This window comes from Felis catus, chromosome D3 (genome assembly GCF_018350175.1).
Source record: "Felis catus isolate Fca126 chromosome D3, F.catus_Fca126_mat1.0, whole genome shotgun sequence".
In the NCBI taxonomy this organism is placed as follows: Eukaryota; Metazoa; Chordata; class Mammalia; order Carnivora; family Felidae; genus Felis; species Felis catus.
In genome coordinates this window covers 9443978-9463012 of record NC_058379.1, presented here as the reverse complement: position 1 = coordinate 9463012, position 19035 = coordinate 9443978, and the positions used below count along the sequence as shown (strand labels likewise).

At 44.4% G+C, this 19035-nt stretch overlaps 1 protein-coding gene across 1 annotated transcript in view; it reads left to right on the top strand.

The window, feature by feature from the left end:
• The window catches only part of BRAP (BRCA1 associated protein), a 29095-nt gene extending 17927 nt beyond the window's left edge, over positions 1 to 11168 (top strand). Inside the window, exons 8-12 of the mRNA XM_003994672.4 lie at positions 55 to 193; positions 567 to 676; positions 3083 to 3172; positions 6462 to 6565; positions 8770 to 11168. Coding sequence (XP_003994721.1) covers positions 55 to 193; positions 567 to 676; positions 3083 to 3172; positions 6462 to 6565; positions 8770 to 9133 — 807 coding nt within the window. The 3' untranslated portion in view covers positions 9134 to 11168. The remainder of the gene's footprint in view (positions 1 to 54; positions 194 to 566; positions 677 to 3082; positions 3173 to 6461; positions 6566 to 8769) is intronic.
• The last annotated feature ends 7867 nt before the right edge of the window (positions 11169 to 19035 follow it).

Below are 19035 nucleotides of genomic sequence, written 5' to 3'. Positions count from 1 at the left end.
GCCAGGTCATGTGTTTTTGTACAACTAATTAAGATGTTGTCTTCTCCTTGGCAGAACCTTTGGATTTGTTTAATATGTGGCCACATAGGATGTGGACGATATGTAAGTCGACATGCTTATAAGCACTTTGAGGAAACCCAGCACACGTATGCCATGCAGCTTACCAACCATCGAGTCTGGGACTATGCTGGAGGTGAAGGCCATTCTTGTTTTCTAATTTGGATTCATTCTGCATGCACGTGTCTCCCTTAGAACCTCTCCTCTTCCTCTTCTCTCACAGCTTGAAATCTTCCTGACTGCTGTGGCAAACTTGAATTCTCAGGGTGCCCCATAGCACACTATTTCCTGCAAATGGCCTGAATTACACATTATAAAGAGAGTTAATACTCCTATACTTGCCCTCTGACTCTTAAATTCAAGTGAGTCAGCCCACTTGTACAGAAGTATTGCAAGGCATTTAATTTAGACCTGTAAAAACAAAAATTCTGGCCAAGTTGAAAGTATATGCAGATCCTTTTCATTCTAAAGAAACAAGCCTTGATTGACTGATTCATTCTTCTCTTTAGATAATTATGTCCATCGATTGGTTGCAAGTAAAACAGATGGAAAAATAGTACAATATGAATGTGAGGGTGATACTTGCCAGGAAGAGAAAATAGATGCCTTACAGTTAGAGGTAAGATACTTTGTTAGTAATTACTAAGTACCTTTTTGTACTGCTTTTTACTATCCTACCTTAAAAAGTGGCTTGGGCTTTTACTCTTGCCCAACTTTTTTTTTAAGTTCTATCATTGCTGTGGAGGATTATTAAAATACTTTTACTCTATCTAATTTTCTTCTTTGGCAGTCTACGCTTCACTGTGTCTTACTATTTTGAATGGGATGTTTCTCATTGTCTCAAGCTCAATGTTAAGGTGGTTCTCTAGCTGCGATAAAACTGAAAGTTAAGAATCTTCCTGTTGGCATCACAGTAGCAGTTGGAAACCGAGCAGGTCAGAATGAGGAAACCCCAGTAGCACCCTTCCATGCCCAGGAAGCTTTTTTACATGTCTTGGACATTTTATGAAGTAGACGCTTACATACTCAAAGTATGTATTTTATGAATTTGATGTTTACATATGTATGTCTAAAGCCATTTGGGAGTATTCATATATAGTTGAAGAAACAACAAAATTAGCACAGTCTGATTTTTCACTGTAGTAGTAAATCCCACCTACTATAAAATTAGTATATTGTAAACGTTACGATAATGAAGGAAAAGTTTAAAATGAGTCTTGTTTTGTATTAATTTCAATCTGATTGCTTTAAAAACAAATAGCTTAGGGGTGCCTGGGTGGCTCAGTTGGTTAAGAGTCTCATGGTCTGTGAGTTCAAGCCCCGCGCCAGGCTCTGTGCTGACAGCCTGGAGCCTGCTTCAGATTCTGTGTCTCCCCCTTTCTCTGCTACTCCCTTGCTTGTGCTGTGTCTCTCCCTCCCTCTCAAAAGTAAATAAACGTTAAAATAAAATTTAAAAACAAATAGCTTAGCCTTGGGAGGAAATGGATATTTGAAAGCTTGGTCACCTCCGGACTTTTATGGTCTAATAGATTGAGTAGAATGGCTTAAGATAAGGCTGATGTTTTTACGATTAATTGTATTGATATGAAAAAGTTTAAACCTTTTACATTAAGTTTTTAGAAGTAACCCTTCCACATTAACTCTAGGTATATTCATTCAACAAATGTTTATTGAGGGCTGCTGTCTGTGGGCCAGTCTTCTTGGTGCTGGGAATGCAGCATTGAACAGACTCCCTGCCCTCGTGGAGTGTACGTTCTAGGGGCACACACACATTCTCCCATCTGTCCTTTCTCCCTGTTGTACCTTCCTTCTCTTCTCTAGCTTACAAGCACATTCATATCTCCTTTTAGTCTTTTAGAATGGTTTTTCTGAAATGCAGATGTCATGTTGCTACTCCACGGCCCACATTTCTCAGTATGATGCCCCCGGGCCTTCTATAGGCCCCATCTGCCCATAACTTGCACCCTAGCCTCATTGATGTTACTCCTTCATCTTGAAGAGATCCTAAATGTCCACAGCTCACATCTGGGTCCAGTAGTTCTCTGGAATCAGATCTCTGTCTTTACCTGTCTCCTCCACCTCTCTGTTGAGAGCCCTCCCATATCTCTCCTTCTCTCAGATGTCCTCCCAGACCCTACTGTCATAAGCCATCTATCCTTTCTCAGTAGTTACACATTCATTCATGTTGTTCATTCATTCATGCAGTCAGGTAGCAAACATTTCCTGACATCTAGCATGTGCCAGGCACTGAGGCTACAGAAATAAAGTTAGAACCCTCACTTTCGAAGAGTTCATATTCTAGTCAGGGAGATCTGGTGATTAAGTGCTAGCATCCTAAGTGCTGTTAATGACAGGCACTATACTAAGGGAGCTGAGAGGGGTGCTTAATCCCAGGCTGGGAGGGACAGGGACAGCTTCCTAGAGGGGGGTGAGCTGATTTAATACTTTGATTTAAAAACCTTGGGGTTCTTCTTAAAATTAGCTTGATGGGACACCTGGGTGGCTCAGTCGGTAGGGTGTGTGACTTTGTCTTAGGTCATTATCTCACAGTCTGCGGGTTCAGGCCCCATGTGGGGCTCTGTGCTGACAGCTCGGAGCCAGGAGCCTGCTTTGGATTCTGTCTCGCTCTCTCTCTGCCTCTCCCCAGCTTGTGCTCGCTCGCTCGCTCTCTCTCTCTCTCTCTCTCTCTCTCTATCTCAATAATAAATAAATAAACTTAAAAAATTATTTTAAAAAATTAGCTTGAACAGAAACTTATTTGCTAATGTACATTTCTCTGCTTTCTTGTCCAGACTAGATTGTAAGCCCCAGGTCAGGAGTGTAATTGACATCTCTGTATTCCCATGATTTGTTGAGCAGAGAATAACCAAGATGTAATACATGTTCTGATGATTGTATTTACTCTTCTGTAGGGCATTAAAAGTCAGGTTTTGGTTTTTTTAATAAAAATAAATAAAAGTCAGGTTTTAACTGAAATTCAGAAACTACAGTGATTTATGTGTTGGTGTCTGTTCTCTGTTTTTAGTATTCGTATTTACTAACAAGCCAGTTGGAATCTCAGCGAATCTACTGGGAAAACAAGATAGTTCGGATAGAGAAGGACACAGCAGAGGAAGTAAGTTTCTGTCTGGACTGCTGCTGACGTGCCACATGGCAGGGCTATCTGATGTTGGGATGGGAGAAGGCAGAATACAAGAAAAAAGGAATGCTGGAATCATTCTTAGGCTGATACAGAGATAGAGAATTGTTTTGCCTCTAAAAAGAAACCTTTGTCATATGTCAGTTATATCTCAATAAAGCCTGGGTGGGGGGGCAGCGGCGGAGAGAAGAAAGAAAACAAGAATTTGGAATCAGTTGGCTCACCCCGGTAATCTAACTTTAGATCAGGATTCCAGAGAGAAGTGGTTAAAAACATGAATCATCATCATTATATTACAGACATAGCCCCTGAAGGCAGTGTCAGGCAACAAGAAATTCTAGACCACAAAGAGAATGAAATTAGTCAAAATGAGGAAAAGGAAGAGGCAAAAATATGCTGTTGCAAATGCTGTCAGCTGAGCATTATTTAAGAAAGGGAGGGAAGCCAACCTACACTCTCACCTAGGGTTACCAAATCGAAAAGAATGTATTAAAATTGTATGCCGAGCTCTGTATTACACTAAATATAGGAAGAAACAAAATACCTGCTACGTACCCTGAAAAAAGAAAACTTGGATTTAAAGACTTGAGTATTTTGGTATTTTTGATTGGGAAGAGATTTGTTTGTTAATTCAATCAGGTTTTCTACGCCTTGTGCAATTCCATTAAAAAAATAGAAGTATGTACATGAGGACTTGTAATTTGAGTCAGCCAGTTGGTTTGTCAGCTTGGGAACAGCTGCTTTGAGGAGCTGCGTGTGGGCTTCTGTGGCACCAAGATGGTGCTGAGCCCTTCAAAATTGAAGAGAAGAAAATCAGGCTGAGGTGTTAGAGCTTCGGTGGTTCCCGTGATGCCTTGTTTGTCTAGGACACAGGTTTTCAAATTTAGCGAAATCCTTGAAAGAAGATGCCACTCACTCCTCCACCAGGTAGAAGAGGAATGTGGTGTGTTTTTGGTGGAAACCCAGATGGAGGGCCCAGAACTTCACCTGCTTGGTTTTCCCATCGTCTCCAGCAGGTACAAGGGACCCTGACGGTTCCAAAGAAAGCATTTTGAAAACCAGTGAGCTCCTGAGGGTTCACATAGAATGGGAGTTCCAAGAACCTTTCTCAGGTTCTAGGGACAGTGTTCATAATTCACTGATCCTCTTAGTAGTAATACAGGCTTTTCAATTTTTTTTAATAATTGGGGTGCCCGGATGGCTCAGTCAGCTGAGCGTCCGACTGTTAATTTCAGCTCAGGTCATGATCCCAGGGTCGTAGGATCGACCTCAGTATGTTGGGCTCTGCACTGAGTGCGGAACCTCCTTAAGAGTCTCTCCCCCTCTGCCTCCTTCCCCCATGTAGGCACATGGGCTTGTGCATGTGTACTTTCTCTCTCTGAAATAAGATAACAACAATGAAACAAATAAATCCTTAAATGATTATTTTAGTAATTTTGTGAGTCCCTGGCATAACTAGATCTTCAGAAAGGGACTGCAGAGCCAGGCTCAGGTCTCATCTGTGTGGTAGCTAGGGTTATCCTGGAATTAAGCAGGCAGGGCCAGGCTCACACATATGTCAGGCCCGTTGGCCCCAGTTTCTGGGTATGCCTACAAATGAGGAGAAATCAAGGTTCTCAAATTAAGGCTTAACACCAGCTTTAAAATCTTTAGTTCAGGGGCGCCTGGATGGCTCAGTCAGTTGAACGTCCGACTACGGCTCAGGTCACGATCTCGCGGTTGGTGGGTTCAAGCCCCACATCGGGCTCTGTGCTGACAGCTCGGAGCCTGGAGCCTGCTTCGGATTGTGTGTCTCCCTCCCTCTCTGCCCCTCCTCCGCTCGTACTCTGTCTCTCAAAAATTAATAAAAACGTCAAAAAAACAAAAAAGATCTTCAGTTCAAAGTTGTTGATGTAGTTTTTATCAGAACCTTCCAAGTGGTGGAGGTGCCTTTCCAGAGGAACTCAGGGTCACTTGCTGTACCGGTTCTGAATGGGGCTTAGCTGGAGCACACATGGGAAGGACATGCCTCCGACAGCACTCAGGAGGCCGAGCTCTGGTTACTGCCACTTGGTGTCAAGTCCTGAGTCCCTAGGAGGAACACTCAAAACACAGCCTCAGTACTAGGCGTTTCCACGGGGGGGTACCTAAAGTGCTTCATGCAGACCCTTGAGAGCTAAGCTTAGGGTTCTCTCTGCCTTTTAAGACCCTTTAGGATTAACTGCATTCCCTAACGAATGCCTAAAGCTCATTTTTCCTTTGCCGTACAGCTATGGCCTGCAATGTAGTGCAGAGAGGTTTAGAACTTGGGTCCAGTCCCAGACCCACCATGCTCTAGCTGGGTAACCTTGGGCATATTGCCTCACCTTTCCGTAAGCCTGTTGATAAAGTTGACACACTGAAGTCTCTGGCTTCTTATCAGATATAAAGGAGATACTGCTTACAAAACATCTGGCTGGTGCTTGGGCCATAGGATTTAAATTCTCGGTCCCTTTCAGCTCCTGCCCTTTCAGCTATTACTGCCTCACGATCCACCCAGCCTCACTACTTCCCATCCAGTCTTCTCCCTGTGTCCTCAGACTGGTAGAGGTGAGGCATTGCTCAGTTGGGTAGATCGTCACACCTGACTGAATCTAATGTCTGCTTAGCTAGACTTCAACAGACTCTTGGTTTCTGACACGTAATACGCCAGAATTTTAAAATTCTCTTCAGTTTATAAGACAATGTAACATGAATTCGTTCTCTCTATATTGCATTTATAAATTAACTCAAAACAAGAACTGCTTATGTTCCATGTGGCTTCATGGTACATGAGAAAATTTAATAATGAGGTTTTTTTGGGGGGTAGGGACCCAAACAGTTAAAATCCATTATTACAATTTTCTTGGATTAGATTAGTTTGTTAGATTATTTGGTTAGTAATTTTTGGAATGTGATCTCAGGAGGAAAAAAACGTGAGTTAAGAAGAGGCTCTGGTCTGGCCTCTGACAGACTGTCTCCTGCCTTACTGCCTGAAGCTCACTCTTTACTTCTGAGCAGTTTCACTTGCCGTTTAGCTGTGATCCGTTGTTCATCCTTGTATAGAGAAACAGTAAGGGGTAAAAAAAGCATTTCTCAAAATGTTTATTTCTGTTACAGAAGTTCTTTCAGATGATCTCACCTTTTCTTAGTTTGGTTTATCAAAGTTACAGACAGGTCATTGAAAAAACGCTTGTGAAGTTAGCCCCAGAGACCCCACAAAACTATGCCTCTTTGAAGTGAAACTGATCTCCGTTTGCTCTTCCAGATTAACAACATGAAGACCAAATTTAAAGAAACAATTGAGAAATGTGACAATCTGGAGCACAGACTAAATGATCTCCTAAAAGAAAAGCAGTCTGTGGAAAGAAAGTAGGTGTAATTGGTCTCTTCTTTGACTTAGCTATTTCATTTTTACAGGTAGTCGCCACCATTCCTATGAACACGCTTTCCTTTTCAAGGGTGCCTATCACTAGGTTTTCAGGGGTCTCCCTATTTATGGAGCAAACTTACTGTGACTTCCTGTTGATTAAAAACGACAGCATTACATGCCAGATGGGTGCCGTGTGGAATGCAGAGCTCTCTGCTGATGTCTGTGCTCGCCGTGTGTGCAGATGTCTTCCGCTGTTGCCTGTAGAGGGCAATTCCCTTGTGCTCAGAGCTGCAGCCTCTCGGAGCCATGGTGGCTGAGAACTGGCAGCAGAGAGAATATGTCTGAGCCGGACATGGCGTGCATTCTGGCCCTGGGCAGGAATCAAAGGCCAGAGTTGTTGAATGTGGAGGAAAAAATTCAAGACCAGCGTGGCAAGAACATACTCTACTACTGTGATATGGGGAGATAGTTGCTGCCCATGGAAATTACCTTTCTAGTTTAGGTATAGTCACAAAAATAATTGGCTTTTTACTTCCAGACAGTGGATGAAAAATAAGGAGAATTTTTAAGAGCTTTTTTTTTTTTTTTTTTTTTTTTTTTTTTTTTGAAGAAACCTTCATTCTGGAATAAATTCAGGTTTACGGAGGTTGCTAAGATAGTGCAAAGAGTTTCCATGTACCCTTCACCTGTTTCCCCACTGTCAAAAGTTATTTTAATAGTTTTCCTTTGTATTGTGGTAAAATCTATATAACAAAATTTGTCCTATTCACTCTAAGTGTATAATTCAGTGGCACTAAGTGGCATTCACAGCATCCTGCTACTGTCACCATCATCTGTTTCAAAATTTTTTCATCGCCCACAAGACTCTCCACCAAAGGTTTTTTTTTCTTTTAAATATTTTCTTTTTTTTATTTCTTTCCCCACACTCTTAAATATCTTATTTTTTAAGGAATCTCTACACCCATCGTGGGGCTTGAACTCAGCAGCCCTGAGATTAAGAGTCTCATGCTCTACTGACAACCAGCCAGGCGCCCCAAAGGTTTTTTTCTTTTTTTAAACCGTTCTAAAAGCAACACTACAGGATTCATAGAAATTAAAATATTCTATACTTTCAGCTCCCTAACAAATTCAACTGTATTAAAGAATTAAAATTGGAAATTTTCTTCCAGGCTGTAGATTTTGCTATCTAAAGATTACCACTATTCATTGATGGTACCAGTGAATATTTACTCTTCCAGATCTTTTGTTGTACCCATATGAATGTCTCACATATCTTTTTTTCTAAAAAAATAGAATAATATTAGGTCTTCTGTTTGGTAAAATATTCCGTTTCTGAGATTTTTTTTTTCATACTGACACTTGTAACGGCTGCATGGTATTGCATTGTATGGAGGTTCCCTAATAATTTTAACCGGTCCCCTATTGATAGACATTTAAAGTTGTCTCAAGTCTTAGACTAATATAAACTATGGTGCAATGGGCATTTTTCTCCATGTTTCTTTTAGTGCAGTCTCGAATATATTTTATTGGATGAGTTCCTAGAATAGGTATGTCAGAGGGCATGTGAAATTGTGGTTTTTAGAGTTACTGCCACGCTGACTTCCGAAGAGTTTGTACCAGTTCGCACTCCAGTGCCAACGCGGGGAAGTTCCTCTTTTCCCACGGTTGAGCTCTTTGGCGTTCCGATACATAAAAATGGTATATCCAGTGATGCTTTAATTTGTAATTCTTGCCTTGTGAGTAAGATTGAGCATCAAGAATAAGGCACTCCCTATTCTTGAAAACTCTTCTCCAGCAAATGCAGTGAGGTCAGAGCACTTGACTCTCCAAGAATGTCACTTTTCCTCATAACTTCTTTATCGTAGCTGTTATCTGTAAGCCATCTATTTAACCACAGACTGCAAAACAAAGGAGCAGTAGAAGTTTTACCATGAATCATAGAATCATTTACACTATTGAAAAATTTCTGAGACTTAGAAAAACTGTTACGCCGCTGACTAGAGCGGAATCCTTGCTTCGTACAGCAGTCGCAGTGGCAGCACAGTGGAGACTGTGGTGGCAGTCTCCCTCCGCCACAGGAGGGAGGAGTCCAGTCCCTAAATGGATTCTGAGATCACAGCGCCTCTGTTCAATCCCAGAGCAGAAAGCGGACTGTGTCGGCAAATGAAAAAACATGCTTTTGTCTTCCTTTGTTTTGCAAAAGGTGCACTCAGCTAAACACAAAAGTGGCCAAACTCACCACAGAGCTCAGAGAGGAGCAGGAAATGAACAAGTGTTTGCGTGCCAACCAAGTCCTCCTGCAGAACAAACTGAAGGAGGAGGAGAGGGTGTTGAAGGAAACCTGCGACCAGAAGGATCTGCAGATCACCGAGATCCAGGAGCAGTTGCGTGACGTCATGTTCTACCTGGAGACACAGCAGAAGATCAACCACCTGCCTGCTGAGACCCGGCAGGAAATCCAGGAGGGACAGATCAACATCGCCATGGCCTCAGCCTCCAGCGCCCCCTCTTCGGGGGGCAGCGGGAAGCTGCCCTCCAGGAAAGGCCGCAGCAAGAGGGGCAAGTGACCTTCTGAGAAACAGACGTCCCTGAGACTGGTTTCCCTGGCGCAGTGAGGGTGTGCTGGGGCTTCAGCTAAATGTGAGGGCGGACCTTAAATAAGTACAAGTGAGGACCGAGCCGCAGTTGTTTGGATCTTTCATTTGCTGGCGTGTGGTGTGATAAACGTAGGGGGTTGCTGGCTAGGAGCGCCGATGGAGACGGGCCGTGTTTTAGAAGGTGGCTGCTGTTTTCAACCGTAGTAGTTCACTAACCTCAGACATTCTAATGACCATTTTGCCTTCCTACTTGATAGAAGCCCCAGCTCTGCTGTGCATTTTTCCGTTGTATTTATTGAGCCCGTGTATCTGACGTTCAGGTCTGGGGTCGGTTTAAGATGTCGAATTTTTTTTTGTAACCTCAAAGGTAACGTTACCTGAGGTCTAGCAGCTGCTTTAAAGAGAGGTTTGCACTGGCCGCTGAGGATTTATGAAAACTCCCCGGTGTTAGTCTGACGTCCTTGTCATCCCCTCCCTGCGTCTGGGAAGAAGAATTGGTTGAATGTCATATGAAAAGAGGCTGGGCCTGTAAACCTTTAGTCACTAGCCTGTCACAGCAGCCTTCTTTTGCTCTAGGACTAGCCAGGAAAAACAAACAACCCTGGGGCAGGCTGAGCAGACTCAGTGTAGGGAAAATGGTGGTGCTTCTACTTTGTTTATTTTCGATGACTCCAGGCCACATTATGAACCTCAAGTAAAGAGGAGGCTGAATGGTTGCTCTAAGACTCCGATCTCAGAGTGGATTTCCTAGCATCTAGCAAGAATCAGCAAGCGGATTTATCATCCATGTGAAAATGGGCAGCGAGGCCTCTGACTAGCTGATTGTGTATTTTGCTAGGATCAGTGTTTTCTGAATGTTTACAAAAGATTGGGCTGCATGCTCAGGTTGCGGCTAGAGGGAGCTTGGGCAGATTTTCAGTTATGCTTTCAAGATACAACCAAAGGCTGTTTCTAAATCCGAAAATTAGAATTTTAACAGGGCCCCTTTAAAACAGTCGTGCAGTGCTCGTTGTGAGCCAACAGAGGGGCTGTGTACTTTCTCTGGAAACCTTAACATCAAGTTAATTCATAATACGCAGTAATTAAGCCACGTTAAAGGAAGACCCGTGTTGGAATTCAGCTTCCAGAAGGGGTAGCTGGACCCTGAAATGTTGGGTTTTGTTTTCTGCTTTAGAATTAGCCAGAGTTTTTCAATGGTCACATTTTAGAATTGTTTTTAGCCTATGGTTAGGCCTCATCCCCTTTGGCGTAAATGTCCTTCGTGTTCCTTGTTAGCACACAAACTGTATTGCTAATCACCATCCATTTTTGTGGGATGCGCTGGAGCATTTCCCAGAAACCCTCCTCACCTGTAACTTTGCGAAATGAATGTACTCAGACATTCTCAAATTCTACTTAGGGCAGACCAACTCTGGAAGTGCCCCTTGGACTTACATATACAGACACCTTAAACAAGAGTGGGAATGTAAAGCGTAACCTAATTCTCTTTCCTATAGAGATTCTATTTTATTTAAAATCTATTTTTACACTAGTTAGAATCCTGCTTTTTTGGCCAAGTACTTGTCTTGCATGTCTGACCTTGCAGAAGCTGGGGTGGATCGTAGCATACTAATTACGAGAATTAGAAGTAGTTTACAAAGCTTGCTCGTTCCTCATTTTCCCATGATCACCTCCACCAAGCAGCCCCACCACCAGCTGGGGAACAGAGGTTTTCAGTACAGGTGGGATAAGTGCCCTGAAAGGCTGTGCCCAGAGGAATGAGCAAATAGGCAAATGTTTCCAAACTACTTGAAGGTTTAAAAATGTTTTCCAGAAAAAAAAGCATCTTATCAAGATACATAAAGAAAGTGTTTTTGAAAAAGGTCAAAGAGTCATGTTTGATTTTGACAAAATTACATAAGATAGAAACTGTTAGTATTTTCTTCAGGATGGAAATGAACCACTTAAGATATCCGTACTACCTTGAACAATGAAATTGCATTAAAATAACCGAACTTTGAAATGATTCTGCCCCGTGTGAAATTTGTGTCTCACTGGTTGACATTTGCTTGGGAGCTTGTATCTAAATAACCTAAGAAGGTGTCAATGACCTGAATTTTAAAACAGCACGAAAACCATCCCCTCAACAATATAGTGAGCAGCTAGATTATTCATCTTCCTACCCCCCTTTGCTCCAGCTTCCCAAACTAATAAAAAGTGGCTGAACCAAATATAGAATAAGGAAAATTATCTGAATGTAAAGGGTCGAGATAGGATGAGACCCGGCATACAACTCTTACAAATGCAAGGCAATCAACGTGTAGGTAGGCCTGAGGCTTTTTACCAGGCCTTCTAGCAAGCCGAGGTGGTTTTATTTTTTGAAACTGTCCCAGATGTGACTTGTTAGGATACACTGGGTAAGACAAGGCCCTGAAGCAACTACCCACTCCACGCTTGCACGGGGAGGTAGGTTGTCCTAAGCAAAATGGCTGAGAAATGAATTGAAACAGCCAGCCAGTTGAATGTAGAGGACTTGGCAAATCACGAATGAACAACCTTCTGTCATCACTTGGAAACCCCTCTCCTGGTACAGTCGGGATACACAAGTTACAAATACCATCCTTGATTTGGCTGCTGTGCGTTCTGCCACGTAGCTTGGGCTGGTGGCAAGCTTGGGCTCCCGCAATGAAGTCAATGGGCTTATCTAAAAAAGGAAAGCCACTCTCCCATTTGAGGAAAGCGATTTCATTTTCTCCAGGATAAAGCTGAATTAACTGCCGCGGTGAATTCTGCTGCGTTAATTTCTTTCTTGGCAGCAGAAGGGAAATTTTTCAGGAGTCTCTCAAGACCCAGCTCCTGCTCCTTAATGGTGCTGGGGGACATCTAAACTACTCAGAGACCTGGCCATCACCTTAAGCAAGTTTAGGAAGCCACCAAGTGTTCTCCGACAGGCCTCTGCTTTCTGGCCAGTCCTTTTCACTTGTGCCCGTGAAGGTTCTGGAAGTGGGAGTTCCAGGATATCTGTATAGTGTCCACACCAACAGATGTAGCTTTTAAAGTTAAAAATTTTAGGGGCTTCTGGGTGGCTCAGTTGAGCATCGGACTCAATTTCGGCTCAGGTCATGATCCCAGGGTCATGGTGTGGGATCGAGCCCGGATTGGGCTTCATGCTGTGCGTGGAGCCTGCTTGGGATTCTCTCTCTCCCTCTCTTTCTCTCAAATTAAAAAATAAAACAAACAAACAAAAAAAAAACCCATATATATATGGGTTATATATATATATACGTATATATATATATACGTATATATATATATATGAAGTTAAAAAAGCAAAGTGAAGTGAAAAGGAAAAGTGTGAAGTAGTAATAGGAAGAAAAGCCTTTCCTTTCAGGAACCCTCCCCCCCACCCCCCACCATTCTGTCCTGGAGCCAAAGCCAAGTGTCTCATCCTGTGTAACATGAAGTTCATTTTCACCCCCAAGCACTTCGCTTTAGTCACCCTGGAGCAAACAAAAAATATTTTTGCATTGGTGCATTAGGAGACCTCAGGGAAGTTACATAAAGCTTCTTTTATTTTTTACCTTTTATTTTTGGGGAGGGGTTGTGGCCTCTTTATCCCGATTAATGTTATAATCAACCCTTTCATGCCTTGTTTTCATCACTTAAAGGTAGTAGTAACCATTTACCACTTACTGGTAACCCTTTTTACCCGGCCTCCCCGGGACTCGCGCCCTCCCCGGAATGCTCAGGCACTTAACAATATCAGGTTCTATTAGACATTCATTTTGAAAGCTGTACTCCCAGAAGCCAAAACTACCTCAGCAGCATTTTAGCTCGTATGCTTTTCACCAACATTGAGCAGTCTCTTATTATAATTCTGGAAGCTTAGGTGAGCACGAAAGGGGCGCCGCAATTGGTTCTTAATCTGGATTTTGCATTCTCAATGCATTAAAGAAAGCCAGGGAGAAACGAACAATCTGCTGTTTTGTACAAGATGATTGTGGTCTTTGGGGCCTAATGTTGAATTGCTTCGGGTCAGAAACTTCTCATTGGAATCATCTGGAAAATGTGGTTTTGGTACTTGGCACGGAGCTGCGCTGGTGCAGATAACATTTGTTACTCCAAGGCTAATTACCACACGCACTAAGTGAACTAAAGCAGCTTTGCTTCTTTTCAGACCGTGTTCTAAATCCCCTGGCCCCAAACTCCTTTCAGATCCAGCCTCAAAATAAATGCAGAGATGTTTGACCTGGCCTCTGTGGAGATGTCTTTTGCCATCTTTGGTCTGGAAGGAGCAGTAGATCCCAGACCAAATCTCCCTGTACGTCTGTTTCCTCATTTAAAAAGGAATGGTGTTGGGGGGGCCTGGGTGGCTCAGTTGGTTGAGCGTCTGACTCTTGATCTCAGCTCAGGTCTTGCTCTCTCGGGGTGGTAAGTTCAAGCCCCACGTGCACTGGGCATGAAACCTATTTAAAAAACAAAAAAAGTGCGCTGAGACTTCCTTCAGCCATCTCAATTCCTGATTGTAAATTCTCAATCCCTTGGTTATGGCCCAATGGGCCAAGAGTCCAGACCTTCCCTAGAGGCCTGGGGGCAGTTGAGCCCCATTAAGACAATGTGTCGCCCTCCACCACTTGAGAAACTTGCCTGTATCACTTTACATCATTAATATAATGGTTAGCATCAAAAGACTTTGGTGCTAACTGGAAAGAAGGAACTCGAACTAATTTCTGGGGCAAAAGAACAAGATCACAGATCTAGAAGTGAAGAAGAGTCCATGGAAAATTTTAGGAGGAAGAGGAGAACTGCTCTCCTGGAAACACTCCAGCGGGAGAGCAAACAAATTGTGACTTATCACACACAGCCAGAGGGTCCCCCGGCAGCATCTTCCAGGAATTATCTTTCGTGAAAGACTGAGCCTTAGCCGTGGCCATGCCCACTCACACATTCTAACTGATTAGTTTGTGCTCACACGGAAACTATGAGCCCAAAACCGTCTGCAGAAGAGACAGCAATAGAAGAGCCACGTCACACAACTTTCCCACCTCCTGGCCCCACCTGTCCTCCGGGGGGAAAAAAAAACAACCTCAAATCCTCTTTGCAAAATGCATGCCTCAGGAAAACAGCTTCGTTGCATTTGTTTCCCTGCTGCAGAAAATCAACACTAACTGGCTTTGATCCCAAACAGGGCCAACTGCAGAACACAGAGATTGTGCAGCCAGGAACTCAGAGGCCTCCTCCATCTACCCTCCCCCGCCCAGCACATTCGACTTCAATTATGTGGGAACATGCCTGGGCGGGGGGGCTGCTGCCAGAACTCTCCTGGCCCCGACGGAGGAGGCCCTGTGCTGTGGCCCAGAATCTTTCCTAAAAGTCCATACAGGATCTCTCGGTTGCTGCCAATCGCACACTCTCCCTTTGGCGAGATTCCTAGCTCTGTTTGGCCAGAGTAACGCTAAAGCTCTCTTCCCTTACTTTCTTCCTATACGCTGGGTTCTCCGCTCCCTGCGGCCCCCGTTCCCCTCACGCTTATAAATAAGAATGTTCCACTGCTTTTCAGAACCAGAATAATCCCGAGAAAGATAACTTACACTGAGCCCTGCCTCTCTTCTCTTGGAGCCCTCAGGAGACGGCTTTTTGGTGAACTCTTAAAAACAGTTTTCTTTTCACCTGCTGAGATAACATTCTTGTGAGAAGGGAGGTAATTGACGCTAAGAACCCTGATTGTGTTACTATTGGCTTGTGTGAGCCCAAGGGGACTTGGAAAAACCTAGAAGAACATCCCCAGGAGAGACCTCTTTTCCAGCACCAAAGAGGCAATCCAGAGGGGCAGACCCAGAATCCCTGTTTTCTTTGGTAGGACCCAAAGCTGATAGAGAATTAGAAGTGCAGAATTAGAGAATTCTCCTGCACTTGCTGAGCATTAGAGGCAGAAGCAAGCTCTGCCCTGTTTTGACGTGTCCGATTCCAAGGGCTAGTTCAATTCCTGCTGACCAAACCACAGTTGCTGTGCTGAGTACTTTGCACGTACTATTCCATTCAGTCCTTAACGCCAGCCTGGTGAGGTAGGTGCAGTTACCCCATGGTACAAATCAAGAAACCGAGGCCCAGTAGGAGACAGTTCAGGACTGGCCAGCGTTGGCTGAGGTTGTGTAGCTGACCCCCGAAGAGGGCAGTGCTCCATCCCAGCATCGCCTGAGTCCAAAATCTGGGCTCCTCACCCACTCTGCTCTACTGCCCCCCTCTAACTCTGGAACTTGGGGGCAGAAAGGAAACAGCTCCCAAGACCTGTGTTGTGGTTGCTTTGGGAAAGGAGCCGAGTACCGAGTGGAGACCATGTTGGTGTGAGTGAAACAGTCCAGCACGCCCACCCTCTGCAAGCCTCCCCCTCTCCTCCTGGAACTTTCTAACTTCTCCCTGTCTCCTCTCCCACTTCAGCGGGGCCTGAGCCAGAGCTGATAAAGAAGGAGGAAGAAAGCCACGCCAGTGGTTTTCCCCCTCCACCCAAGGGCTGGCTTTGGGAAATCACTTCATTCCGATTGCCTGTTGTGGCCCCTTCACTCTGGGGAGGCTTGGGGCCCAGTCCACACAAACCATTTACGCTGACGTCTCAGTTCTTTTATATGGAGCTTCATGGAAGCCAGGGTGCTTCCCCAGCTGGAAAAGTTGCTTCTGGAACAAAACTATCTAGACTCTAAGGAGTCCTTTCTTTGAGAATATAGACTCAGTTACTGCCCCCAGAGGCACAGTCAAACAGGAATAAACAGGCTAACCGGAAACTTTAGATTCCGCAGGGATCAGCTTAACTTGTGGCTTCAGTTTGTTACAGAATAAACAGAGGAGAGAGAAAGCCTAGAACAAAATTTTTATAAACTACAGGGGTATGTTACAAAGCGGTGTTGATTTCGCAGGTATAGACTGGTCTGTATGTGTCCACGTGTAGAGGTCTTCCCAGAACTTTTTCTGTCTTCTTCTTTTTTGTTAATGTTACAGCAAGTCAGGGGCACCTGCGTGGCTCAGCCAATTAAGCATCGTGATCTCATGGTTCGTGAGTTCGAGCTCCGTGTCAGGCTCTCTGCTTGTCAGCGTGGAGCCTGCTTTGGATCCTCTGTCCCCTTCTCTCTCTTGGCCCCTCCCCCCCTAAAAAAATATTAAAAATTAAAAAAAAATAACCAAGTATAATTTAGAATCTAGATTCAATACCTGTTATCCTATTTACAATTATATATTTTAAATTCTATAAGACAATTGCAAGAGCATTATATTTTAAGATAGACACATGTATTATTTATATGGTTTTTATTTTTGAGGTGTAATTAGCATATAATAGAATGCAGCTCTCAAGCGTTCAGTTGGATGAGTTTTGACAGTTGTCCACATCTGTGTAATCACCACTCAAACCAAGATGTAGAGCATTTCTATCTCCCCCCCAAAATAGGATGTTTTATTTATTTTTTATTTTTTTTAAGTTTATTTATTTATTTTGAGAGAGAGAGCACAAGTGGGGGAGGGGCAGAGAAATGAGAGAGAGAGAGAGAGAGAGAGAGAGAGAGAGAGAAAGAGAGAGAATCCCAAGCAGGCTCCATACTGACAGCACGGAGCTAGACATGGGGCTCAAATTCACTAACTGTGAGATCATGACCTGAGCCAAAATCAAGAGTCAAATGCTTAACCAACTGAGCCACCCAGGTGCCCCAGGATGTTTTATTTTTATTTTTATTATTTTTTTAATGTTTATTTATTTTTGAGAGAGAGAGAGACAGAGCATGAGCATGAGCATGGGAAGGGCAGAGACAGGGGTAGACACAGAATCTGAAGCAGGCTCCAGGCTCTGAGCTGTCAGCACAGAGCCCGATGCGGGCCTTGAACCCACAAACTGCGAGATCATGACCTGAGCTGAAGTCAGATGCTCAACTGACTGAGCCACCTAGGTGCCCCAGATGTTTTATTTTTAAAGCAGAAAAATATAGAGAGGAAAATTAAAAGTATTCTTATCAACAGAGGAAACCATGAACACTGAACTCTTTGAGTTGTTTCTTCTGGTGTTTCCCACGCGTATTGTTTCTCTAGGTTTATTTGTTCTCTCGGTAATTACGTGAGGGCCTACTAAGTGCCAGACACAATCAGGATTCGAGGGATATAGCAGCAAATACAACAGTCCCAGTCATTGCTGCCCTAAAAACAAATGAAACTGTATGGGATTTCAGATAACCGTAAGTGCTAGGAAGAAATAGTGTAAGGGGATGGGAGGGAAGGGCTACTGTAGGTAGGGATAGTCACAGAGGCTTCATGGTTGATGCTGTACAAAAAAAATGCTTGATTCGGACTTGCCTCCAGAACTATGAGGGAATCAACTTCTATTGTCCTAAGCCCCCCAGTTTGTGGCTCTTTGTTACCCTAGGAAACTGACGCACGGGTCTGACAGCTGCTCTCCCCTCCCTGGCCATTTCCCATTCCTGCAGTCCACCTGACTACTTACCATGTCCTCGCGAAGGCTCTTCTCGTCCCCAGGAGTAGCCTGGCTCCCCCAGGCCATGGGTTCTCTACACATCAGTAATCATGAGTCATCCCTGGTCATCTCCCCCAGCCCTCAGGAGAGGGATTCTCAGGGCTGGGTCCCCGCCTTTCTCTTCCTTCTCCTCTCTCTAGGTGACCTCACCAATTCCTGTGGTTTGAAAGACCATCTTGATGCAGTGAGATCCCCAGATTTCTATCTCTGGCATAGATCCTGCTCTGAGCTCCAGACTCACAGCCCCATCTGCTTGCTCAATGTTTCTGTTGGGATGTTGCATACACACATACCTTCTTGCGTTTGAAAGGAATGCTTCCATTCTCCCCCACAAATCTAGCTCTACCCCCAGCTCTGGTCTTTTGTCTTGGAGTAAGAACCATCCTCAGCGATCCAGTAACTCGAGCCGGAAATCTCCCTTGATTCCTCCCTCTCTCCCCTCCCCAGCCATCCACAAGTCCCCCAGATGTCTGCAGAACAAACTCTGTCCAAGCCATCATCTTCTCTCACCTGGATGATGCAGTGGCTTCCTTGCTGGTCTTTCCACTGTTACTCCTGCCCACTTCCAAAGCATCTGTGACACAGCATTGCCTCCCCGCCCCCACTTAGGATGTTTATAAAACCCACGCGTGGTTTTCCTGGATCTTAGAATAAGATCTTGCGTGATCTGGCCCTGACCTGCCTTTCTAGTCTCATCTCACAGTACTCTCCCTCCCTGTCACTACTTCCCAGCTCCATTGAGACCTACACAGGGTATATATTCATAAGCTATCACAGCCGTAACAAAGGGCCACAAACTCAAAGGCTTAGACAACAGAAATGTATTGTCTTGCGGTCTGGAGGCTAAAAGTCCAAGATCGAGGTGACTACAGGGGTGGTTCCTTCTGAGACCCTGCAGGAAGGATGTGCTCAAGGCCTCTCACTGCAAGCAGAGATCTGGCAAGTATTTTCCCCTGCCCCCTGCCACCTGGACAGGCAGTGCAGTGCAGAAATTTGTGCCCGGGGCTGGGTTCAAACCCCAGCTCTGCCACTGCCTGGCTGTGTGATCCAGGGAAAGTTATGTGACATCTCTGAGCAGTGGCTTCATCTCCAAAATGGAGACAGTAGTAGCATGTGCCCCTCAGAAGATTTGTGGGAGGATTAAAGGACCTGGTGCTTAGTTCGGCTCAATGGGCACAAGTAGTGATCTCTGTGTTAGCGTTTTCCCTGCTCTTGCTCTCCCCCAGCCTGTGTTAGTGGACCCTGTCCTGCTTCCTGGTGGCCCCTGTGCTTATCTCTGTCACTGTCCCCTGGCTAGACGATATGCATTTTGAAGGTGGGGGCCATTTTCCTTAATCCGCACAAGGCCTAGCCCAGAGGAGCCCCTCAACACTGGACTGTCGGA